The 27,504-nt window shown below is 35.8% G+C and overlaps 1 protein-coding gene across 1 annotated transcript; it reads right to left on the bottom strand.

Annotated features, from left to right (window-relative positions):
* Nucleotides 1-502: 502 nt before the first annotated feature.
* LOC127972805 (tumor necrosis factor receptor superfamily member 19) lies at nucleotides 503-25,890 on the bottom strand. Its single transcript, XM_052576601.1, has 10 exons — nucleotides 25,566-25,890; nucleotides 24,949-25,041; nucleotides 24,665-24,775; nucleotides 16,952-17,130; nucleotides 15,262-15,347; nucleotides 5,989-6,150; nucleotides 4,632-4,754; nucleotides 4,320-4,422; nucleotides 3,719-3,924; nucleotides 503-1,080 (listed from the first exon to the last, which is right to left on the bottom strand). The coding sequence occupies exons 2-10, from the start codon at nucleotides 25,036-25,038 to the stop codon at nucleotides 1,076-1,078; spliced, it is 1,065 nt and encodes a 354-aa protein (XP_052432561.1). The 5' UTR covers nucleotides 25,039-25,041; nucleotides 25,566-25,890; the 3' UTR covers nucleotides 503-1,075.
* Between the last annotated feature and the right edge of the window lie 1,614 nt (nucleotides 25,891-27,504).

Genomic DNA, 27,504 nt, shown 5'->3' on the forward strand with positions numbered 1-27,504 from the left:
ACTGTTTTTTTTACTATAATACCAAAAATCTACTATAATACAAAATAAAAGTAATATTTTTACTGAATTTAGAGTATATATATATATATATATATATATATATATATATATATATATATATATATATATATATATATATAAAATCATTAAATCATTAATTACAAAAATAAAGAAATTTACTTTTTTACTTTATAATGACTCAATTAATGATTTCAACATAAGCATTCGGTCATAAATGGTAAAAAAAAATTATATACATATGGTCGAACAACTGGGCATACATATATATGTGTGTGTGTGTGTGTGTGTGTGTATATATATATATATATATATATATATATATATATATATATATATATAAGGTTATTAATTTACTCAGGTCTCCTAGTGTATATCTAAAAATACAGTGCATTGTAGATTATAGTTTGTATAATTTCAGATCACTGTTATAATGGTATTATATTTGTGCTTTGACTTAATATTTTCATTAAATACTACAGCAAAGCTTATAAAGTTTTATTTACAAATTTGATGAGCAACACAATTCACAAGGTTTGTATGAGTTCACCATACATCATTACGAAAAGCAAGAGTGAAGGCATGAGATGAGAATCTACATTATAAAAAATATTGTCCTTCTATTTCCTCTCATACAATATCTACAATTCAACACACTGGAGATCACACTCACACACACACACACAGCGCAGTTTGATCTATGAAACTGGAATGCACTGCAAAGAGCAATGCAAACCATTCAGGTCAACTGCAACCAATACCTGCAGCTGAACCTTAACTTCAAGCCACCTCAACAGGTAGTCAGTGCTGGGGTACAGAACTATCTAGTGCTTTCTTTACAAAAGACAGCAATCTTCTGTCTCGTGTGGTTTTGTTTACACATTAATGAAGTCTCTTTAGGCTGCTGTTGGCGAGCGTCACACACGGCTGGAGAATGACGGCAAAACACAGGTTTTCATTGTGTGTGGCCTGATGTAATCGGAGGTGGGATCTTCCTTTGCTCGTTCTACCTCCAGAGTGACTCTCAGAGACCAACAGCAGGGGAGATAAGAGCAGGTCATCCTGGAGAGAGACAAAAAAAGCGCAAGAACAAACTTGTTAATCACTTGGCAATGAATCAGTCATTCATTAAATTAAAGTAAATTAAAACATGTCTCATGAAGCCTCATCATTTACGAGACTTTAGCACAGGCACAATGAGGTTTGGCTTGGTCTCTTAAAGGGACAGTCCACAATTTTTTTTACAATGGAAGTGAATGGGGACTGGGACTTTCAAGCTCCAAAAATGACAGAAAGCACCACAAAAATTGAGCATATGACTTATTTGTTATATTCCAGGTCTTCTGAAGCCATATATTAGAAAAAAAGCCATATGATTGAGTTTTAGTTATTTGCGGAGAATAGTGTATGTTCAAATGTTGCCTTAAAATTAATCAAAGCTTTGGAATATATTGCATGTCAAATAAAAAATAAATAAATAAATAAATAAAAAAGAGGCCAAAAATTGAGAATATGTTCTAATTATGTATTTGTTCATTTCCTTGATTAAAGGTAAAGTTCACCCAAAAATGTACATTTTGTCATCATTTACTCACACTCGTGTGAATTTCTTAAAAAAAATCTATATTTTTATACGAATTTTGAATTTAACCAAGAATTTTGGTATCCAAACAGTTGCTGGTGGCCCACATTTTACGATTTAACTGAATTTTAAATAAAATGAATAAATAAATAATGTTCATAATAATACAATTTGGACATCATTTACCAAATACTAGTGAATAAATGAACCAAAAATGGCCTTGAATTAAAAAAATTAATAAAACATGGCAACGGATGGAAAAAGTTGAGTGGAAATGAATTCTTAAAGGGACAGATCACCCAAAAATGAAAACTTGAAGAATCTTTGTTCAAGTGATACTCTCATGAACGCGAGTTGAAGACAATTGTTGCATAAAGCCATTATTTTGTTTTAAAAGTATTCTTGTAGCTTCATAAAACTAAGGCTGAATTACTGATGTCACATGGACTATTTAAATAATGTACTTACTACTTTTCTGTGCCTTTAACATGTCAACGCAGGATCAGAAAGCTCTCGGATTTCATCAAAAAATTTCGTAATTTATGAATGACATTAGGGAGAGTAATAAAGATCATTTTAATTACTACTTTTTTTTTACTACTTTTTTCATCAATGTTATGTATGTTTGGACTACTTTTAAACTACCTGTAAGTTTCTTTAGTCATTTCCAAACTTGACAGTCCACATTTATTTTCATTATACCGACAAGAACTACCATAAGACTCTGAAAATTATCTTTGTGACTTCAACGCAGAAAAAAAAAAACGTCATGCAGATTTGAAACAATTTGATAACAGATTTTTTTATACTATTGTAAACTTCCTTTTTAGTTTATAACCTCACATGCCAAGATTAAACACTTGAAACAAAATCTATCTCACTATATAATCCCAAACATCTTGATTCATCGTGTTTAAAGCTCACTACTAGCTGGTGACATTTTGAAGGCTAACAAAGTAAGGGAACGCATGACTTCACGTGTTTCACACCAGCACGCTGTTTAACAAAGGGCCCTTTTATGTGTATCAAAGGAAATTGAATAATTTGTTCCTTTCATGTTCGGCTTTTCACCATAAGGCTTTTGTTTCCTGTGATCGCATGTTTACACACACCACCCTCGGCTCTGGATGGCATCGACAGTTTGTCAGTTGCTCATTTGCTTTGGCTCTCGTTAAACGAACACAGAAGTGGAGTGTTTCAACATCTCAGCTTCCATTCGGCTCACATCTTGAATTCTGTGTCAATTCTATTGCACAATTTTGATTGATTGTTAATATAATTCAGCTAACAAGGCATAAAGTAATGATAAATGCCTCAATTGAAAACTTCAAAACTTCACTTTTTTAAGGGGGGGGGGGGGGGTGTCAACATCACAATAGCATTAAACATGTTTATATTAGTTAAAGCATTAGGTAAAAATACCTAACATTTTACTATTTTAGAGCACGTATTTTTCTCGATTAATATTAATTGTTAAGTTTGTGGTCCATAAGAATTTTTTTTTTTAAGGAGTCTCATGCTCACCAAGGCTGCATTTATTTGATGAGAAATACAATAAAAACTGTATATTGGGAAATATTATTACACTTAAAATAACTGGTTTGTATTTGAGTATATTTTATAATTTATTATTTATAGAATTTATTGCTGTGATGCAAAGATGATTTTTTTCAGATTCATTACTCCAGTCTTCAGTGTCAGATGATCCTTCAGAAACCATTCTAACAAACTGATTTAGTGCCAAAAGACACTTATTATATCAATGTTTAACACAGTTATGCCATTCTATATTTTTGCAGAAACTTTAATAAAAACGTTTGAGATTCTGTTGAATGAATTAAAAATTTAAAAGAACAACATATGAAATAAAATTAACATTATAATTGCCTTTTTATAATTAACATATATTTTAATGTTACATATATGTTATAAATGTTAAAAAAATACAACTCGTTGACATTTAGTAAACAGATTTTTGGCACAAAACTAACTTTTTCATTAATTTCTGTGGCAGCATGGGAATATTCTAGACTCTTAAACTGGACATTCCCATGTAATGAGTTTTCTGTCAGTCACTTTGGACTGATGAGTTGGGTCTGACCCTGGAGCTTCGCTCACCTTCAGTTGCAGACAGCTGTGGCTGAAGGAGCCGACTGTTTGACCCATCCTCAGGCTCAGCTGGGGTCAGGCCTGAGCTCTGCACGTCTCGTTCCTCATCCTCGTCACAGTGTGTGGACTCTGAGGGATCGTCTGAGGTGGTGAAGGCCTCATCAGGTGCACATCCCAAATCTGCCTGGCTGCCGCCCAAAGATGGATTCACCGGTCTGTTGGGATAAAAAACATACTGTCAAATTACACAGAGCTCAATGGAAGAGGATTCGAATCTGGGGTACAGAGGAATTGTATTCAACGGGGGATATATTTAAATAGCTCAAAAGTTTCAGTAGAGACAAATTTCTATGAAATAAACACTTATTTCAAATAAATAGTTATGTTTATTCATTAAACCATCAGAAAGATTAAAAACATTTCAGAAATGTTTCTTGAGCAGCAGATCAGAATATCAGGATGATTTCTGAAAGGATCAAATAGAATTTTGTCAGCAACTGTAAATGAATCTGTTGAGTTTGATCTAATCTTCCAGGTCTGCCATGCAGACTAAAGTGGCACAGATCCAAAGCTGATCCTTGAGCCTGATTTGAATGTGAACGTGACCCACCCTTCATTGAGACTGTTCTGAGAGAGATATGGACGAGTCTCTCGGCCGCGGCTCTGGCTCCACGAGTCATCGCAGCACAGAGACGGGATCATGTGCACAGGACCTGGAAAACAAACCGCACATGAATCCAACGTCATGATGATCAACCTTCCCGTGACTCTGTGTGTGTGATTAATAAAGTGCTCATCTGACAGATAATTACTGGATAACTGACATGTTTGGACTCGTCCAGAGAAAATGCACAAGTCCTCATCACACTCCAGCCGTTTAGCAGCGTGTTGGTAAGACGTCTGAAAGGTGTGTGAAACTCACCGCAGGTCTGTCCGGAGCTGTGACAGCAGTGACAACACGGTCGCTGGGAAAACTCCAGAGCCCTCCGATCCAGACAAGACAGCTCGGACCCCACATAAGGACCCTCATGGGACCTCACTGAAACTGAGACATCGACACACGGAACAACAGAAGAAACAAACAGTGACGTTTCATTATTGCCTGATTAGACAAAGAAATCATGGTAAAAACCCTGTACTGCATGACACCAGGAGGCTTAATGTTGTTGTTTTTTTGTTTTTAATTAGCATTAACAGTAACAAAATAAAAGATAATGTATGATAAATTACTGATATAACTATGTTATTATATAAATTATGCAGCAGTTCAAATGTTTAGTGTTTAAGTTAGTATGTTTTCTTTTGTGTTGTTTTGTTTCATTTTGTTTTGTGTTGTTTTATTTTATTGTTGTTGTTTTGTTTTGTGTCATTTTGTTTTGTGTCGTTTTATTTTATTGGTGTTGTTTTGTTTTGTGTCATTTTGTTTTGTGTCGTTTTATTTTATTGGTATTGTTTTGTTTTGTGTTGTTTTGTTTTGTTTGTTTTTTAGCTTTGTGTTGTGTTTTGTTGTTTTGTTATTTATTATTTTTTTTTTTTTTGGTTTTGCTTTCAAAGTAACGAAAAATATACTTTTATTTTAACATTGTCTCAAAAGATTTCTAGTTCAAATAAATTTTGTTTTCATTCCTCAAAGACATGCTGTTTTGCACAGAATTTTTAAAATATATTAAAATAAAAATGACAGTAAAAACCCTGTACTGCATGACATCATGAGGCTTAATGTTTTTAATGAAAAAAGCAGCAACAGTGAAAAAAATAATACATACTATAATAAACTACTTAAGAAATATAGTAAATTCCCTTAACTGTACTCGGTTTACAACAAATTTTAACGTTAGATCTGTCAGTATCATTACATAGCCAACTAAAATTGTGGTCAAATTGTGAGACGCAGGAAAACAAAAAAATTAATCTTTCCAAATTGACTATGCTAACCACAGTTTATATCAAAATATAATATCAGTAGTACCACTGTCATCAAATAAATACATAAACACAATGACAGAAATACTCTTATGGCTTTTCATACTGTTTAAAGAAGCTCCCACATAAATTGGTTTTACATATGTTCAAAGGATGCTATTTTGGCATGTTTTATAACCATAAAAAAAAAACATTTTACTGTAAATATTTGTAAAGCATAATTAGAAATGCTATTATTTAATAGCACTAATTATAAAATGAAACCGTTATTCCACAAGCTTTCTAATCATAAACCGTGACTCTTGTACTAAAACACTGATACGTGATCAGAGGAAGGAGCAGACGGCGTGACCCACCTGGTTTCTTCTCCAGAAGCTGTCTCTTACAGTAGATGACACACAGGATGAAGAGGGCAAGCAGGACGGTGGCCAGCGCACTGCAGATGACCGCAGCCAGAGCCATGTCTCTGGGGCTGGTCACCGCAGGCTGGACCGGGACAAAATTCACTCGCCCCATACCTGACAGAGAGAGGAAGTGAGGTCACCAAGGGGCTCTATTATTCAATCTCGTACAATAAGTGCAACACAAAAGGAACTTTTGACAGAATGTGTGTTCAAATAGTGGCCAGGACCTGTCAAGCTCCAAAAAATATAAATGCCACCATAAAACACCCATTTGAGGCTTTTTTAGAGCTTGATTGGTTCATCCCTAATTTACTTTCACTGTATTATAAAAGAGCTGCGTCAACATTTTGCAAAAATTATTACTGAAAAAAAAATGTTTGGTTTGAAATGATTCATCTAAAGCAGAGTAATTATCGTTAACTAAATCTATTTTTGTTCATTAAAATAAGCGGAAATACAATACAAATATACGTTTTAGATAAATAAATAAAAATGTGAAATATTTGTCTCGTCAAACTGAAATACTAAATCTACAAAAAACAAACAAAAAAAACTAGAAATGTATAAAAACTAAATATGAAATAAAAATAGCGATATTAAAAAAGTTAAAGCTAATAAAAATGACAAAAGCATTTAACAAAATTGCTAAAGATTCAAATGAATTAAACTCAGAATATTAAAAAGAAAAATTAACTCAAATATTATAATTTTTTTATAGTATATAAGTTAGTGCCGTCAAATCGCATCTAAAAATAAAATTTATTGTTTGCATAACATATATGAGTGTCCTGTTTATATTTATTTTGTATATATAAATACACACATGCATGCATATATTTAAGAAAAAAAGTGTTATTTTTACATGTCAAAAATATTTATATTTAATATACATGTAAATATTTTCAAAATATATACTGTCCGTACTTGTTTGTATTTATATATACATAATAAATATACAATACACACTGATATATAATATAAACAAAATCGTTATTTTCGATGCATTTAATCGTGTTTAGTCATTGCACAGCACAGCAAATCCAAGAACAAATGGGTGCGGGGGAATTTAAACAAATCTGCTTGAAAAGGAAAATCTGTTTCGGTGGTTTGAAACAGCTTTCCAGAAAACTTCACGCCAGTCGAGGACACCTTCAAACTGCCAACAAACATTTGATCTGAGGCTCCACCTTCTTTGACATGGAAATCGTTTCCGGTTCATTTTTTCACGAGATCAGACACGAAACATCAGATGTTTGCGAACAGTAAAACCGCTGGCTACCATTTCAAATTTCTGTTTTCCTCCGAGCGAAAAACGCAGAAGAACTTTCCCATTAGTCTAAGGGCCAAGAGCTCCTTTAAGAATCTCCTACAAGATTTAATAATAGTGTTATAAAACCCAGACATTATTTGAAGAGGCTTTCACGTTCTACTACACTTTCCGTTTTTTCCATTTCCATTCATCTTCCATTTAACCTGCCAAAACCAAAACCCCAGCTCGAGTATGTGTCTCAAATCTCCTCTCGCTGCGGTTGAGGCGGCGGTTTAAATAGCAGAAATGTCCTGAAGGTGAAGGGCACATTCCCGGCCTGCCGATAATTTTTCACCCCTTCACCCCGGGCCAGTCGGGCCTTCACTTGCCAGTCTAGCGAGCCCATTATTAAGAGGCAGATCAAGGCTGAGGGCGGTCACTGCTATATGTTTGAAGTGGGGTTGGGGAATGTGGAATCAGCCTGAGAAAACAGCTGCCACAGTCTGAAGGCACCACGAGAGCTCTGATGTCACCGTCTACAGAGCCTTCCCTCCCTGAAGACAATCTGAGAAAAGGCGAGGGTCGATCAAGTGACTGATCTAGCCTGAAGAAGGGGTTTTACAGTCTGTGTTCTTCTGACACCGACTATTAAGTCATTGAGATAATTGGGGTTATCATGATATCTGGTGTGTACATCAATGTATCCTTCACTTAGGACTGGAAAAGCAGCTGTGTGGCGAGCTCTAAAGAAGAGTGCATAGTCACAGTTAATCAACAGCTAGTTAGCAACTACCTCGAACAACCTGCGCTAACTAACAGTCTGGTCTCGGAAGTGAAAACTCATTCACTTTCTCTGATTTTTAACACAAACTTATAGACCTACTGTGAGCTATGAGGCTGTTCAATGATGGTATATGCTTTTGTTTGAAGCAGGTCTGCATCATTTCCACTTAAACATGTTTAACATTGAAATTCCTGGGGAAAAACTACTTTTCCCATGATTCTGCTAAATAAATCTGTAACACTTTAGTATAGGGACGAATTTACTAACTAATAATAAGAAGTAAATTAGGAGTTTATTGAAGCAAAAGTCATAGTTAATAGTTTGTTAATAGCGAGGATTGGAGCTTAAAATAAAGTACGACCAAAAAATCTCCACCAATTAGAAAATCTGAACAAGCAGATCGTAACATTATAACTATTTAGCCACCATCCACTCAAAAGACTGAAATATATATATATATATACTCCAAATTTCTCTTCTGTCAGAAAATGAATGGGAAAACAAAGTAACTTGCGTTATTTATTAGTAATAAATACTTTAAAGTAACTCAAATATTTCATAGTAAATTTATAAGTGCTGTCAAGCACGATTAATCGTATCCAAAATAAAAGTTTTTGTTTTTACATGATATGTGTGTGTACTTAGTCTATTTATTATGTATATAAATACATGCACATGCATGTATACACACACACACACACACATATAAGAAAAATATGTTATGTTTATATATTAAATATATTTATAATATAAATATATACATGGAAATACATATTTTCTAAATATATGCTGTATGTGTATTTATTTATACATAATACATATACACAGTACACACACATTTATTATGTAAATAAAAAATATATATTTCGGATGCGATTAATCGCGATTAATCGTTTGACAACACTAAAATTTATATAACATTTAAAATGATGAGTTACTTTACTAGCTACTTGAAAAAAGTAATCAGATTAGGTAACTCATATTACTCTTAAAAAGTTACCTCCAACACTTCTGGCAAGTATCGAGACCCGCTCTAAAACCAGCACGGCAGACCTGCCTTCACAGCTTGGATAGACTAGCAACTTCATGGCTTGGCATCGCTAACTCATATTGTAGTGACAGGTTTTGCACAGGCTTCAAAGACTTCTTTATAAAAGAGCAAAAATCTAGTTAAATGCAAAACAGTTTCGTTCAATACCAGCAATCTGTAAGGCCAGAACACATCAAAACGTATAGTGACTGTACAGACTTGCCTACTCCAGATCCTACACAGTCCCATTCTGGAACAAAGACTACAACACATTGAGATAAAGCCTGTGGACTTCTTTGTGCCTACGTATTATTTTGGTATAATGAAGTTAAAGATGAACCAGATATTCGTTCAACGTCTTTTCACTGGATGGACACAAGCATTCTTTATTTGCTCTATGGTAAATTAATCATTAAGTAAACATGGGCTTGGCCTTCACAGATACAAGTGCTCTTTGTGAGACAATGTCAACATCAGTTGAGCTCTCAAGAGAAGTTTCTTTGTTAGAGATGTGTGCCTTTGTGCACTCCGTTTGAAGACATAATCAAAACTATAGGTGTACAGCTCATCGTAGTGACTAATCTCTCTCTTTACATTAGAGCATTTGCCCATCAGCAGATTTAGAAGGTATTTCGCTTTTCCAAGGTGTTGCTGTGTGTATTTGATTTTTAGCAAGCTGGTTGATAGGTTTTGGGAGTGGTTGCTAGGTTGTTACTTTCTGTCCCGATTGTAAAAGTCTGAATTTGCCTTCTTCCATACTATACAGTAAGCAACAGTATCCCAAATGAAGTAGTATGTCAGAATTCCCAGTATTTGAAAAAGAGTTTGCATACATCATCAATGTAAAACCCTAAGTATACTATATTTTGTATGCATATGCTAGAGTGTGCGTAGTGTTTGCATGATGTCAATTTCATCAGCATTGTATGTGCGTACTGCACACACACGGCCCAATTTTTCTCTCTGCACACAATTAATTATTTTGCATCACTCAATTTGTCCACAAGGTGGCAGTACGTGTTGTTTTAACTTCATACAAGAAACGAATGACAACAACAACAACAACAAACTACTGGAGAAGCAATTATAGATGCCCACGCTGACTAGTGCTTCTGTAATTGGGTTAAGAGATACAACACTAGTTTAGAGACATTTTTATCGCTCAGAAATTTCAGAGAGACATTGCGCATACTCTAAACATAGAAGAAACTTAAGAGAGTGCATGTGCTGAACATATATGTCGCATGCTACGCATTCGCATTAAAACAAAAGTACACTTTGAGTTTGAAATTGTGTTTAAGTCCTGGAAAGTTCTTACTGTATTTACGAGTTGGGAAGTCTTAATTATAACATCATTATACCTTGTTTTTAAACTAAACAACATCACAATTTTTTTAAAGGTATAGTTCACCTAAAAATGAAAATCCTGTCTTTAATTACCTCATGATGTTCCAAACCCATAAGACCTCCGTTCATCTTCAAAACGCAAATTAAGATATTTCTGATTAAATCTGAGAGCTTTCTGATCCTCCATAGACAGCAATGTAACTGAAATGTTCCCAGACCCAGTAACTTAGTAAAGCATCGTTAAAATATTCCATGTGGCATCAGTGGTTCAACCGCAATGTTATGAAGCTACAAGAATAACTTTTGTGGAAAAAATAAAACAAAAATACAATTTCAGTTACATTCCTGTCTATGCAGGGTCAGAAATCTCTTGGAGTTCATCAGAAATATCCTAATTTGTGTTCTGGAGATGAACGAAGGTTTTGAAAGAACATAATTTTCATTTTTTGGGTGAGCTATCCCTATTCCCTACAAGTCTACTTTTCCAAAATGACGAATGAGGAATATGTGATCTGCTTCACGATGACATAGAAGAACCTTTTTGTTGAAACGGTTCCATAAAGAATCTTCAATATGTGAAAAGCCTTTCTGTTTCACAAAAGCTTCTTTGTGGCGTAAGAAGTTTCTTCAGATTAAAAAAAGCTAAGAAAGCGATGGTTCTTTGTGGAACCAACATTGTTTTTAAGAGTGCACAATGCTTTGCATGTCCTCACAGTTTGCTCAGTGGTACAGTTATGTCTCAGTGCCAGCAAATCTGGCCCAGCTGTGTGCTGTCCTCCTTCCCTTCACCTCCCCCCAAAACCAAAGCCTTTCCCCTCTTATCAGCGGCCCACAGCTGCAGCAAACACAGACAAAGGGCGGCCCTTGAAAAGATCTCACCTGCTGATACTATCGCTGCTCTGCGCTGCGTGAGCCAATAGACCGTTCTCTTTGATACGTGCGCCTGTTGACTTTAGAGAATGCCACACTCAAACACATGGCCTTGAGCCTGAAACAACTGTGGGGTGTGTAGTATAGAGGATTGTGTTGATCTAGATCCCGATTCCAAGCGGGTTGCTGATTAAACGCTCCATATAAGAGCCACCATTATTCACTTCATTACTTGCCATGGTTGGGTCTTTTAAGCTGGTGAGGATGGGCTCTGTTCTCTATCCCAGTGAGCGTCCTTGCTGTCTACAACATAAGCAGCATCATAACCCAAATGGAGCCACACAAGTGAAACTCTGCATGTAACAAATAAGCACTTCTCATGGAAAATGCACAGGAAACTCGTTTCACAGGTCAGTAGAGTTTGAAGTTAGCATGCTAGTAACCTGACAGCATTCTAGCCAAACACCCAAACCATTCACATACTAGGTAAAACTGTCCGGTTGTAAAAATGACTATTAATTCTAATCAATATAAATTGTCATTGATTATGGCCTAGAAGAAGAACAAGATCAAAAATACTATACTAATATATATATATATATATATATATATATTTATTAATACTTATACAGTATATATTTAACATAATACAGTATAAATGTATTATTATTATTAAATGTATAGGTTTTATTATTTATAATGTTATATTCACTTAAAATAAGGACTGTTAATAATTTTATATATAATATTATGATAATTATTGTCATACAATTAAATATATGTGTATATATATATATATATATATATATATATATGTGTGTGTGTGTGTGTGTGTGTGTGTGTGTGTGTGTGTATATATATATATATATATATATATATACACACAATAAAAACAACAATAATATTAATAATTATAATATATTTTCAGTATTATATAACATATAATGTATTATGTACTTGTGTATGTTTCTTTATTATTCTTTATTTCTTTATTACTGTATAATAATAATACAGTTTAATATAGAATTACTGTTATATAATACTACTATATATACCGTATTTACAATTTTACAATTTTACAGTACTTAATAATAATAATAATAGTAATAATAATACAGTTTTATATACAGTTTTGACCAATGCTTCGATGCAGGTCTTGGATCCGAGCTGTTTTTTCTGAAGTTTTCTCCTAATCAGAGGATTGTCTTTTTTGTAGTGCTTCGTCACCTGCACCCCAGACTAATCAAATAAGTCCATCAGTGACCCGCAAGACACACGAGACTCCGAGATGAAAGCCATCGCTAATTATGATCTGTGGGCTGAGCCGATGTGATGTAATCCCCTTCAGGTCAAATACCGAAGCTGCGGTTCAAGCTTTCTTCAACATGAAACAGAGTTACACTACATAACAGATCTTCTCATGACTGAACAGCACCGCCGTGAAAAACACATCCAAGTACCACACAGCAACGTTCTCCTGCTTCAGAGGGTCTAGATTCAGTAGCTCTGGACTCCAATCCCAGTCGAAGTTAAAACAGAGGTGTTTGCAAAATCAAAAATGCCAGCTTATATTACTTTCACCCATTACCGGCTCTCATGTGACCCCTTCAGAAATTGGCTCCGCATCAGTTCAGATGCTTAGATGGGACAGCTGTGAGGGGCTTTGCCAAATATTTAGAGCTATCCCATGACAAGAAAAGACAGCAGCAGATGAAACGCATTAAAGCAGCTAGAGGAACCCATAAAATGCTGCTTTCTTCCTTTCGCTCTCAGGATGGGCCAAGGAGACCAGCGTGTTTCTGGATTTATGGTCCTCTTCCTCGCGCAGCTGCGTGTTCGCCCCGGGCCGACGTGGGGGCCATTAAAACCAACAGGCCTTTGAGTTTTCACCACCCTCTGTCAGATAATGCCAGAGGAGAGGAGCGTCTGGAGTCCTTTCATCTGTTTGCACGCACAGTGGCTCAGAGCAGATCTTTTTGCTTCAAAAATGAAGGAAAATATACTTTAACTCAAAACCTTCATCCCAAGCCCAAAAATAAAACTCTACAACATTTTTAAACTTTCCTAACACACAACAACCAACAATTACATTTAGCACTATTTGGCATTCAGACACTTGTTGTGTGCTGAAATGCAAGGAAATACTTCACGTAGTAACCCAGGTATCCTTTTATCTTCTGTATGAACCCACAGCTCTTTTTATTTTATTTTATTCTAATAATTATTCTATAATTTATGACAGATGTTATAATTTAGCTATTAAAAGAACAACTCAAAGTAATAACCATATGTACTGCACATATTTATTATTCATTAATTCATTCATTTGTTTTTAGACATATACTCTATGTAGTAACCAAGAACATTTATTTTTAGTTTTTAATTCTTTTTTATTTTATTTTATTTTATTTTATTTTATGATGTACTATTTTGATTTCTGTATTATATTTTATGTCATTTAATAGTTTATGTCAGTTATTGCAATGTATGGTAGCTGTTAGAATAATTTATGGTAGATATTAAAAAGCTCAATGCATTAGCTATATGTACGTACTTATTAATTTATGTATATATTTATTTATTTACTTACTGTTAGAAATACTAGTAGTAGTAACCAAGACATTTTATGTTTTCATTTTAAAATTCCTTAATTTAATTTCATATTATTACCGTAATTATAATCTATGGTAGTTATTAAGGGAATTTATGGTAGCTATTAAAAGAACTACTCAATGTAGGAACCATAATTATGTACATACATACATATTTTTTATTTGTTTGTTTGTTTGGCATTAGAAATACGCTATGTACTAACCAAGAAATAAATGCTTTATTTTATATTATTTTATTACTATTGATGACAGTTCGATCCCGTGTCCTTCTCTCTCTCCCACTTCACTTCCTCACTTCCTTCACTTTTTTTTAAACCTTTTTATAACTAAAACCAGAACATACTGGTGTCCTCTACTCTAAAGGCTTTTAAAATGAACCAAACATCATAGTGCATGATGATTACATAATAAGCCAGAGTTTACACAGAGATCAAATTCGTCACATGCAGGGGTCGAGCTGACCTGACGTCTGTCCATGTATCTGGCACAAGAGTGTTAGAAGTGACTCAAACTCTGCTGGACAAACACACTGCGGATCCCCACATGATGCAGCAGCTGCAAACATCTTGAACCTCTGGAAGTCACACTTCATCCTGAAGCTAGAAGATAACTGCCAGACACACTAGCTTCTGTACAGCGGCACTCAACGGTGGCTAAACTGAGCCCAGTTAACACCACAGACTGCTGGAGAACAATGCGCTATGTGAAACACTATATACCCAGTGTGTGTCTACAGAAGAAAGCCATGCAGTTTCACAGAGAGTTATGTGTATTACCTTTGCCTGTGTTCTGGCTTGTAAAAAGAGGCATTATTTGATTCTCAAACACTGCTGTATGAATCACCAAGACTGAGTGGGTCGTCATCTCACAGATTATTATTAATGCAACTGTTTGTAGGAAGGCTTATGTTAATTATGTATGTTTTATTTTATTCTAAGTGGAAAAGAACTGAGGCAATGGACCTCCAAAATAAATAAATAAATTATTTAAAAACACCATAACAGTCCGAAGTCATAATTTTCGGATAATCTTGCCCTCCGCCTTCACACATATTCAAACTGGCACACTGTGTTCAGTTCATTAAGAGACAAGGAATATAGTGCACTATTCAATGGTTGTTAAAGGTATTGAAAATAGTGCCTAGGACCTTCAGCTAAGTATTTTATTTAATGTTCCATGCGTTAAGAACGTCATATAATAGCTAAAGCTAAAGCCATAAAAAAAAAGTTTACTTAAATCACTTGAAATAAATGAATCCACTGGATTTCTTCCTCAAGGACTGGAATGTCTTCTAATGTGTTTGCTTTCAGCTGTAATAAATAAATGTGCTTACAGTGTGGTTCATATGGTGGAGGCGGATCTCCACACGGGATACACTCCATATCCTGGAACCCACTCAACTTCGTCTTTCTGTAAAATCTGAAAGATTAAAATGCATGTTCTTTTATTTGCATTAATAATATTAATAAAAAAAATTGCATGATTTATTTTTGGGTTTAGCAATCAATTGAGAATTGTAATTAATAACATCATATAACAATTAATTATTCAAAACATATTGCATATTTTAAAAGTTTGGGGTCAGTTTTTAAAAGAAATGTACACACATATGCACCAAAGAGGCATTGAATATCTCAAAAGTGACATATATAATGTTCTAAAAATATATATTTTTTTTAAATAAATGCTGTCGATCAAACAACTTAAGTCAAATACAATTTAAAGTCGACAGTAGCTGATCCATTTTACAATCAGAATAGACTTGTTTACAAGACACATTTTTGCTGTGATATTTTTTTATTTGTTGGATTATGTACATATGCATTCCATCTCGCTGCTTTTCAATTGAATTTCTCTGATAGCAAGAAAAAGACATAAGAAAAAAAAGACATTGACAGCATTAACTAATGAATCAGCGTTGAGGGAAAACTATCCCATACAACATGAGAAATATTCCAGCATCATTAACAGCCCCAAGAACATATTCTTCTAGAATGATGTAGATGAACTATGAAGGTAATGTGAAGAGTTGCCTTCAGCGTGTCGTACTGTGCCAAAGCACTTAATTATGGGTAATCAAAAGTTATTAAGAAACTTATCTGGTGGGAGCAGGATGCTGCTGTGGGGAAACTAGGAACTCTTGCAGCGAAAAGCAGGTCTCTGGAAACCTGACATGTTTTAGCTTCCAGGGCATGTCTGGGCCTTGGGTTTATTTCCCTGACCTGGACTTTAAACTCTTTAAACTCAGAAATCTTCGGCTTCGCTTGCGGCTGGAGGACAATAGTGCATGTTTAAACACTCTTAAAAATAAAGGTTTTATTATTATTTATTTTTTTGGCACTGGTGAAGAACCTTTAACATCCATGGAATGTTTCAGTTCCACAAAAGGTTCTTTATAGTGGATTTTCTATTTGTTCTTTTTTAACTAAAGTTCCAAAAGGAATTTTTTGTTTGTTTGTTTGTTTTTTGTGTAAAGAACATTCGAATAATCTAAAGAAACTTTTTTACACCATAAACCGAGAATGGGTAGATTACTTACAAATTGTAATCCATTACTGATTCCAAATTACAAGACAAAAATCTTAGTAATGTAAACCATTGACTACTTTCAGAAAAATGCTGGGTTATATACAACCCAGCGCTGGGTAAAATATGGACCGACCCACCAACTGGGTTGTTCTGACTCAGCGGTTGGGTTAAATGTTTAGCCCAACCTTCTGTGTAGTAACCCAACCGCTGGGTCAAAACAACCCAGTTGCTAGGTCTGTCCATATTTTACCCAGCGCTGGGTTGTATATAACCCAGCATTTTTTATAGTGAGCCCACTTCTTTTAAGATACTAGTTTTTATCAGATTACTTTTGACCCATCTTGTTTTTCACATTGATTTACTGAAAGGTTTTTGGGGAACCCTACAGCATCCCTCTTTTGAACCTATTATATTATATTCTGACTTAAGCTTGCAGTTTCTGAAAACGCCCATCATCCTTTATTCTATGCGACTATGTTTTATTGCTGACTCACCCGGGCAGGCAGTCTCCGCATACGGCGTTGCTTGTGGTGGAGCAGTTCCCCTTCTGGAAGCGGTTGAGGAGGGAACAGTCCAGACAGGGCTTGCATTTCTGCAGGCTGCGGTCCTCTTTGAAGCGACTGGCTCTGCAGGGCACACACTGGGCATCCTCCCCATAGCCAAAGCCACATTCCTGCGAGGATTAACGCAAGATATCTCACTGCCGAGGAAGGGATGGGCGAGGGAGAGCCGCGCTAAAGAAAAGCACCAATGTGGACTAACAAGAGGCCGAGATGAAATAATGATCACAGTATGTGTCTGTGTTTGTGTGTGTGTGTGTGTGTGTGAGATCCCCCTGCGGAACAAAGGCCAAGCTTCTTTTGAGAGAGTCTATCTTACACAGGCAATAATCTCCCTGACTCTCACGGGATCAATGAACAGCCTTCTGCTCCGGGCCCCCGAAGGGCTCCGCATTTGAATCAGAAAGGCCCACGGGGACGCCCATTGTTGGTTTACTGGGAGTTTATTGCAGAGGTTTTGTCAGACCTCTTTTCGGCTAAAGTGTGCACAACAGATATTGATATTAGAAGTTAAGCATAACGGAGAAAGCGGAAAAAATCCCTTAAACTAAGGGATTTACTGAGATTGAAGATTTTACGTTTTAGTAGCGCAAACACAAAGGATTTAAGTTTGCACATATAGTGTCGGCACAATAAACTTTGCTTTCTCTGTTAGGTTCTAACCACAGAATCAGGAATGCACCCACATTTCTAAATTAAATAAAAATGATCAAATGTAATTATAAAATGTAAATCAAATTTCAATTTATAATTTTATATCTTATAAATAAATTATACATTACGAATAAATCATAAGATAAATGGACTGCTAACCTAAAAATACATTAAAGATTAAAGATAAATTCATAAAAATAAGAAATAAAAATGCTAAAGTTAAATTAAATGCATTAAACTGACCAAAAGTGGCAGTAAGAACGTAAAAAAAAATATAATAATAATAATAATAATAATAATAATAATAATAATAATAATAATAATAATAATAAATGCATTTGAAATTTATCTTTGACAAAAACATTCACAGTTAAAAAAAAAAATTAAGAAGCTGTTTTCAACATTGATAATACCAATAAAAAATGTTTCTCAAGCAGCAAAAATGCATATTTGATTTATTCTAAAAGGATCATGCGACACTAATGACATAAAACATCACAGAAATAAATTCCATTTTAAAATATATTACTTGTAAATAACAAACATAAACAGTTGTTTTAATCTGTGGTCATATTTAACAGAATTACTGTTTTTACTGTATTTTTGATCAAATAAATGCAGCCACGGTGAGTATAAAAGATAAAAACATCTTAGAACAGTATAGAGCACATATAATAGAAATTGTAGTATAAATGTGTGTGTGTGTGTGTGTGTGTGTGTGTGTGTGTGTGTGTGTGTGTGTGTGTGTGTGTGTATGTGTGTGTGTGTGTGCCAAAATCTATACAGTAGATATCAGTTCCTCCAAATGACTTCAGGACTCATGTTCTTTTAGGAAAATGTCTTCATTCAGGGATGAAACATGACCCAGACATGTTCTTGACACAAATAGTGATCTGTGTACACACGCAAATCCAAAATCATGAAAGAAACATGAAGAGAGGTCTCAATGTCTAGAACTCTCAGCGCTCTTGAATAAAACAAGACACCACCCTTTGCATTGTTCCCTAAAAAAGAGGCCTACAGTATTTCATTCGATCTAAAACAGTGCAGTCTGGGTAATAATATGAGGCAGACTGTACAGTACATATGCAACGTCTAAGAACAACATGACAAAGAGACCACAGGGAAAGTTTCTAAGATTATAACAAGAGAACAGAATACAGTGGTCTATCTAAGCAACTAGTAGCAAAACACTAGTATTTTCTCACAAGTGAGACTGGGAAGATGTTTCTAATGGGTTTAGAATGGTCTTTTCTCGAACACCATGTTGGACTTTTACGCTTTGCCACATTAAGTTTGACATTAAGAAGTGAAATGCAAGCACATTTTAATTTTTCTTCCAGGCTCCAGGATCTAAACTGAAATCTTAAGTGCCGCTTAATTAGCATTACTCAGAACAGCCTGGTCCACCCACTTCAATAAACAATCCCAGAGTCTCTTCCAAGCTCTGCTGACAGTAATCAATCTGGAGTACACTTGTTTGTTTTTAATCCTTTCCACATTGATATAATTCTTGCGGGGATGCATTCAGCTTTCACTGAGCCAGATTTCTCAAAACCATAAGTGAAGCGAAGCTTTATGGGATTCAAATAATGCCTTATGCAACTATCCAACCCAATTCATCAATCAAGACATTTCTCAGAGAAACCCACCAGCGATGTGACACTAATTCAAAACACAGAGTTTCCAGCCTGGTTCTGACTAAAAGTTCCCGTGCTCTCTCTTGATTCGTGTCAGCTAGAGGAAGTCTGTGCAAAAATGAAAATTCTGTCATCGTTTGCAAACCTCGTTATGAGAGCAAATGCAGAATATCTGGAATCAACGGACGCAAATGAGTTTTGACATACAGGGTGCAGCAGGGTTTCTGCTGAATGACTTAGAGTTGGTTTCCCACACAAAGCTATTGTGTGGCATCAGACGACTATGTAGTGCACACAAGTCGGCTTGATTGCTTAAAAAAATATCGATACTGTGAAATATTTTTACAATTTAAAATAACTAATTTCTACTTGAATTTAAGCCACATGTTGTTACCGGTTGTAAAATAATATCATTACTATTATAATAATATAAAAAATAAAAGTATAATATAATTAATTTATTATTTATAAAAGTAATAATAATACTGTAAAATGTTAGTATTGTAAAATATTGTTACAATTTAAAAAGTTTCTATTTGAATATTTATTTTAAAGTATATAATTAATATAAATAATATAAATATATAATTAATTTACATATAAATGTGTCATTTATTCCAGTAATGGTAGAGCTGAATTTTCATTAGTGTCACATGCTCAGTTATAATCAGCTATTAATGGTCCTCAGTTATTACTGGTTATTATCAAAGCAGAAAACTTAACATTTTTGTGGAAATTATGATATATATATTTTTAAGGATTCTTTCTTGACTAGAACATTCAAAAGAACAGCATTTATTTGTAATATACATCTTTTGTTTCATTATAAATGTCTTTGCTGTGACTTTTGGGTGATTTCAAGTGTCCTTAGAGTAAAAGTTATTGCACATTTTTGAACGATACAGTATTGTGGTTTCCACAAAAATACTAAGCAGCACAACTGTTTTCAACGCGGATAATAAGAAACGTTTCTTGAGCACCAAATCTAATGGCATTACATAAAAAAGATTTACAAATAAAAAAAATAAAAACAGTTATTGTAAAGTGTAATAATAGTATGACAATTTGATCTGTAATTTTGACGCTTTATAAACAACACAATCTGTCACAACCACATCTCCTCAAACAATCCCGTTCCCACCAGTCGCATTCCAGCAGAGGAGCGTCATGCAGAGAAAAGTGGTTTGATATCACCCTGCACTGTTGTTTTTTCCCCAGCTGCCCCTTCCCAAGTCAGGTCACCCGTACCCGCCTGCATTTCCACCACACTGAGCTGGATTAGAGAAGAGGCTCATATATCATTAACGTGGAGATCGGCTTCAAACAGTGGCCTTCTTTCTACACCGCGATCCAGTTTCCCAGCTATGGCACACATGGATTACTGGCCAGCGTGAGAGAGCCAGTGACAAGAGCTCTCCACAAAGCCTTGCTCAAGGATCAGATGGGGTTAGAGAAGACCAAGTTGGCTTTCTCAACACAGGCCCTCCAAAGACTGCATAGAGACTGCCTGAACAGAATGACAGATGTTGTTGCCCGGCTGCTGCCCATATAAGACCTTCCTCTCCAGCAGGGCATGAAGAATCGGGAGGGAAGGGGAATGAAAGAGGTATGGTCACTCCGTTTGAAGGCATGATGCCATTCCTGGAGAGATAATCAACAACAGAGCGAAGAAGGGGGAAGAGAAATCTAAGGAGCTCTGTAACCCCCTGTGGTTTGTCTGTTGGAGTGTGCTGCTGGGATCTTCCAGCATTTAGAAGTTCAAACAGATAGCTGCACCTGAGATAAAAGCCATTCAGGCTCACAAATGCAGCTAAGAATGCGTCTGCGCGTCAGAGCCGTGGCTTCGTGGTTTTCACTGTGAGCTGTGGTGCTAATATAAACAGGACTGGTTTGAATCTGGCTCGCGACATTTCGTAATCCAAACTGGACATCAGATATAAACCAATGAGGATTAAGGCTCCCGAATAAGGCTCTGAAAGTGTCTATGTGACGGAGCTGTGGCTTAGTAGTTTTCGCTGTGGTGCTAATGTAGGCAGTAGGAGTTTGAATCTGGCTCGCAACACTCCCTGATTCCTGATGAGTATTTAGGCTCCTGAATATTGGATCAGATGTGTCTACCTGTCGGAGCTGTGGCTTAGTAATTATCATATTAAGCTGTGGTGCTCACAAGGACAATGGGTGTTTGAATCTCATTCGCAACATTAATAATCCTCAATCGACGTCAGATAAAAGCCAATGAGAACTCAGGCACCCAGAAATGGCTCTGAATGTGTCTTTATGTCAGAGCAGTGGCTTAGTAGTTAGCACTGCAAGCTGTGGTGCTTCCAAGGACAACAGGAGTTTGAATATGGCTTGCAACATTTCCTAAACCTAGCTGGACCTCAAATAAAAGCCAGTAAGGATTCAGGCTCCCAAATATGGCTGAGAATGTGTCTATGTGTTGGAGTTTGAGCTGTGGTTCTTGTATTGGCACCAGAAGTTCAAATATTGCTCACAACAGTTCCTAATCCTATTTTTCCAATAATTACCTGTCCTTTCCTTGTTATTACTTCAACAAAAGGTGTAAAAGGAAGTCACAACAGAAACTAATGGTTTTCCCCAAACACACCTCTTGTCTACCATTGGTCTGACAAACAGGCAGAACTGCTCCAATACAATCTATAAAAAATGGTGTTAGAAAAAAGTAGCCTACATGCTTATATTGAGCCGTAGTGCTCACAAGGGCAATCCGAGTTTGAATCCGACTTGCAACATTTCCTAATCCTGTTTCCTACTTCATTTCCTGTCTGCTTCCTGCTGCTGTTTTAAAAAACATCAAGAAGTCAAAAGAGGTCAGTACACATTATATAAGACCCTAACTAACAGGCATGTTGCAATAAGACTAAATTATTGTCTGTGTAGAGATATGAGGAGTACAGTGCAACCTAAATTAAATGTATTAAATTAAAAGTATTTTACACATGCATACAGATATGTACACTCCTGCTATAAAATGAAAGGTAAGAATGCCTCCTCTATTCTTTCCAAACACCTGTTTTCACAGTGAAGAATCACCCAAGAACAGTCTTGTCTTAGAGGACTCACCAAACCAGTACCTGCAAGTACCATTTTCCCACTATCTCCAGATCAGATTTGAGTGAGAATGCCAAGCAAAACAGCAGGATGGATGTGTGATAGAGGAAAACGCAGGATGAAGTAAAGCATGTTCAGACACACAGCAGCATATTTAAAACCCCAAAACACTGAACGGTCCTGCTCATCAATACTTCCTATCAAAGCTAAGAGTGAACTTCTTACTTCAGCCAGCAGGGAAGCTTTAAGGGAGAATCTCATAAAACCTGTCAAGAACACAGCTGGGTCATATTTCACCCCGAAATCAAAGGAAGAAAAAATATTATATTTTGCTAAAATTTTTGCGGGTTTCATTTAGCATGCAATCCTCCATGACGCTAAGCAGTCAGGAATGTGTGAATGTTTATGAGGTCTGTTTTGAAGATCTGCATTCATCTGCATAATGATGAATCCTTCGACGGATTAAGAAGATAATTCATCAAAAGTCCTAATTTACTTCCAGAATCATTTAAAGCAATAGTTGAAAAGCAATGAAAGTCATCTGTCCAAGCTGTTCTTTGTCAGATTTGTGAAGAGATCTTTTGAGTTCGATCTTTTCAAGGGTGATGAGCAAGACGACTGTGAAACATCTGTGCTTCTGTCTTCAAAATGTATATGATACTACATAAAACTTATATTGGGGCTTGTGTTGCCATGTCATTATTGGCAGCCGATGCATAAAACATCATTAAAACACTTTTAATAAATGTGTTTAAATCGTTGTTAGAGCTCACCTGACCAATTCATTCTCAAATCAAACTGACTGGGTTCTCGAGACACGGTGATCTTGTTGCATGCTAAATTTCTGAATAACATGAGGCTGTGTAAATTATTTCTTTTTGTCTGAACGATAACAATCACAAAATGCCAATCAACAAAACTTCGTCTTGGCTGTTATCACCTTTTTTAGGTGAAAGACAGTGTGTTGGTGGGGGTTTTACAAGCTGTTTGACGACTAGTAATATTTCTGAGAAACCGCAAAAGGGCATCGTGTGAACCGTTCTTCTGTTCTTACAAACAAATCGTCTGGAAGAGCTTCTGACACTAAAACGACAAAAAAAATGATCTTGTTATCTATTTCTAAGGTTAAGTGTAATTTGCATAGTAAAAATAATGACTCTTTTCAAACAGGTTTCCCAGCACCCCTCCTGTCTGCCATTGGTCACAACAAACAGATAGCCCCGCCCCCAAACCTACACCATTGGTTGAGCGACTGATGCTGTTGTGGGGAAAGTAAGGATGTTCCTTACAAACAAAGCAAGTTTTGATAACACCACAGAGACCAAGTGTTTCAACATTTTTTTGTGAAAATAACATTGGTATCTGTGTATTATTTAACTGGGATAAAAGAAAGTATTTTGACATCGAAATGAAACTAATCGAAAGTAACTCAACCACCACCTGACATTGTCCTTGGCTCTAAAGAATAGGGTAAACCGCATGTGTTTGAATGGAAAAGTAAGCAATCATTCACTACCTTCTCAGGCCCCAAAGCATTAATTGGGCTGAAAACATCTGAAGCGTATAACCAATAAGTGTGAGTTCAGGTGTGCCAACATTAAAAGAGCATGTGCACTACATCTGTATACATCCAAAAGCCTGATGTACCTGCATTTACCCAGGCATAAACTGTGTAATGATTTACAGACTTCAGAAATACCCCAGACCTCCGTTTAGATTAGGTTTATACAAAACCACAACATTTCTCAACATGCCATGTTTACAAGGCCTTGAGATTCTCAGGGGAATGGCGATGACATTAAAAGGCGCAAGGAAAAACAGAAGATTGTGAGGAGAAGTCTGGGTGTAACTGATTAAAACGTGGCCAGCGGTTTACCCTCTCTCTTAATGAAAAGGAGGAAGCAATAAATTACTGGTCAGGACAAGCTATTCAAATCATTGGCATCCCCTCTTTGTTGGTGAACTCTTTGTTTTTGGCCAGTTTGGTCTTGAAGTCTTTCACGAACACTGATGGGAACACGTCTCTCGGTCCCAGATTTAATCGCATACGGGGTCTTTTTTTAAGAACAACTCAAAGTATAAGTGTCTAAATATATCTGCGTATTAATCTGACTGAGATAAGTTCCAGAATTGAGCTCAATGGGAACCAATTCAAAGGAACAGAGTGCTTCGGATATGATGTAATCTTTTTAGGAAATTAAAAATACTAGTTTATGTGTGGGCCAATGATTCAAAGTAGGCTAAAACAAAAAATGAATAACCTAGTGAAGAATTGGCAAACCTTGGATAGCTCTTGTCCAGCATCACACTGCCGGCAGGGAATACAGTTTCCGAACTTATCCTTGTATTCCTGTTCCCTGCAAACTCTTCTCTCCTCTGCCATGACTGCAAACTGTGAGGAACATGAATCAGACATGGCTAATTATTCCAGAATATCATTGGAGGTTTACCAAATTGGAGTGCATGCAAATGTGTAAACGGTAGTGTAAGGTCATTTAGAGCACGTGTCAGAAAATAATTTTTTTTACTCTTAAAGCATAAAGTGTTAATATGAATGAAACATACCATAACACAGAGTTGAAGGACGAGTATCCTCTGAAGAGAAAAGGTGGAGAGGATCAAAGCCCGGGGCATTGTGAAAGGTCTTTCCCACATACACTGTGAACACAGAAATCCTTTGATGAATGATTACTGCAGGACACTATTTGCATTATCTTTCATAACTGTGTGAACACCAAGCAAACAGGGATAATTATAAATAAATACCCTTTTTTAATGTCCATAATTAAGCTACTGCATGTTGAAACCACACATCAAAATATTAGAAATGCTATGTAGATGTTTAATATTTTAAGAGGTTAAACATTTCCGGAGTTGGATACAGATGGCGATACCTAAAAACAGGGTAACATTGGCTGATAATGATCGATCAGACTCAATTTTCATAGATTTCGCCTACATAAACATTCTGGTCTATACTGTTATACTCAGAAAATATTATAAATAAAACATTGTTACAGCATAAAAAACAGTGTAGCCTATAGGACGAAATAAAATGAGGTCCCTTGTATTAATTATAAGCTGTAAGTGTTTGTTCGTGTAGTTTTCTGAAGATGCAGGCTTTCGGATTCATATTACGCGCGATCAAAGCAGCGCTGCAACTGTGTGCAAAACTTTCTTACCGATAATCAACGAGTCGCTCGCGAGATCGCCCTCTCCTGCGGAAAGCTGTTCGGGAACGGGATGTGATCCAGTGCGCTCCTTCCAGAGTCCAGCCCTGGAGTCAAAGCTCAGATGAAAGCCTGCGGTCTGATGCCTGTAATCTGATCTCCCATCAGCATGTGCATCAAAGCTGCAGACACGAGTCTGTTTATTCACTTACACCCCTTCATATGTTAATCCGAATATCTGCAAGAGCACAGACTCCAAGTGAACACGGGAGAAGCCTAACTGCATGATCCCGAGGCGGGCACGGCTCGGTCTTGTGTGTGATCTGATCTGATCTGCTACGCGTGTTTGATGCAGAACTCCCTTTCATCTCAGTGACGTCACCTGACGAGCAGCGATTGGCTGGAGCGTCCGCAGGCAGAGGAACCTTTTCACGAGTTTATTAATGCCCTGTTTTAACTTCACACGAGTTCAGTTTCTCGAAATCAAATCTCTTGCATTCACTGGCTAAAAAAAAAAAAATAGTATTTGGAGTACACTGGAGTCACACTTAAACTCTTTGTCTAGACCTAATGATTACTAAATTAAGTTCTAAAGTAATTTCAATATTCAATATGTACTGGATGCTCTCTGCTGGTCATTTCAGAAAATTACAGTCAAGACTTTTACGCATATTGCTGCGTTTATTCTGTCGATATATATTTATAAATAAATAATATATATATGTGTGTGTGTGTGTACAGTGGGTATGGAAAGTATTCAGACCCTCTTTTTGCTCTTTGGACCATGTGATATTTCAGTTTTTCTTTTTTCTGTCAAAATGGGGTGCTGTCTGTACGTTAATGAGGGGAAAAAATTAACAGAGTGAAAATTTTAAAATTTAAGAGAGTCTGAATACTTTCCGTACCCACTGTATATATATAAAAATATTGTTTAAAGAATCCGCCATATCCCCCAAGAAGCAAAGATCATTTCACTTTGTCTTTGTGTGACTTTATTTACACACACACACACACACACACACACACACACACACACACACACACACACACACACACACTTGTTTGTTTTTGGGAAAAGTGGGGACATCCCATAGGCGTAATGGTTTTTATAATGTAGAAACTGTATATTTTATGGCCCTTCACCAACCCTACACCTAACCCTAACCCTCACAGGAAACTTTGTGCATTTTTACTTTCTCAAAAAAACTCATTGTGTATGATTTATAAGCGTTTTGAAAAATGGGGACATGGGTTATGTCCTCATAAGTCACCCTCTCCTTGTAATACCTGTGTCATACCCATGTCATTATACAGAGTTGTGTCCTGATATGTCACAAAAACATGCCCACACACACTGTCTGAATCCAAACTCTTTGTTGTATTGATGTTTGATCTTGTCAAACACATTATTTTGATCTTTCAGTGTTGTATTCATCTCGAATCTGAGCATCATGGTATGGAACAGATTCACTACTTGTGCCACTGAATTCATCTGGAAGGATATTCTTATCAGTTTTCTATCAGCAGTGAAATATTAATCTGCATGGTTTATATATACTGTGTATATATATATATATATATATATATATATATATATATATATATATATATATATATATATATATATATATATATATATATATATATATATATATATATATTTAATCCAAAGGCATTTTATAGAGGGCATTTTACCCCTAACCTCATTAACACCGTACTTCTTCTTTCATTTTCATAGTCTTATATTTAAACTATAAATTGTATTATTATTATTTAAATATTGTTATCTCCACGTTATCACATTAAACCATTTACACTGAGAAAAAAAAAATACAACTGCCCTGAATTTTGATATACAAACAAGAAATGATGGTGGAAGTTGTACTTTTAATCTAAATTACAACGCCAGTGTATGCAGTGAGCGTTTAATGAGTGAGTCACTGATTCGTTC

Source organism: Carassius gibelio, chromosome B15, assembly GCF_023724105.1.
Source record: "Carassius gibelio isolate Cgi1373 ecotype wild population from Czech Republic chromosome B15, carGib1.2-hapl.c, whole genome shotgun sequence".
Classification (NCBI taxonomy): domain Eukaryota; kingdom Metazoa; phylum Chordata; class Actinopteri; order Cypriniformes; family Cyprinidae; genus Carassius; species Carassius gibelio.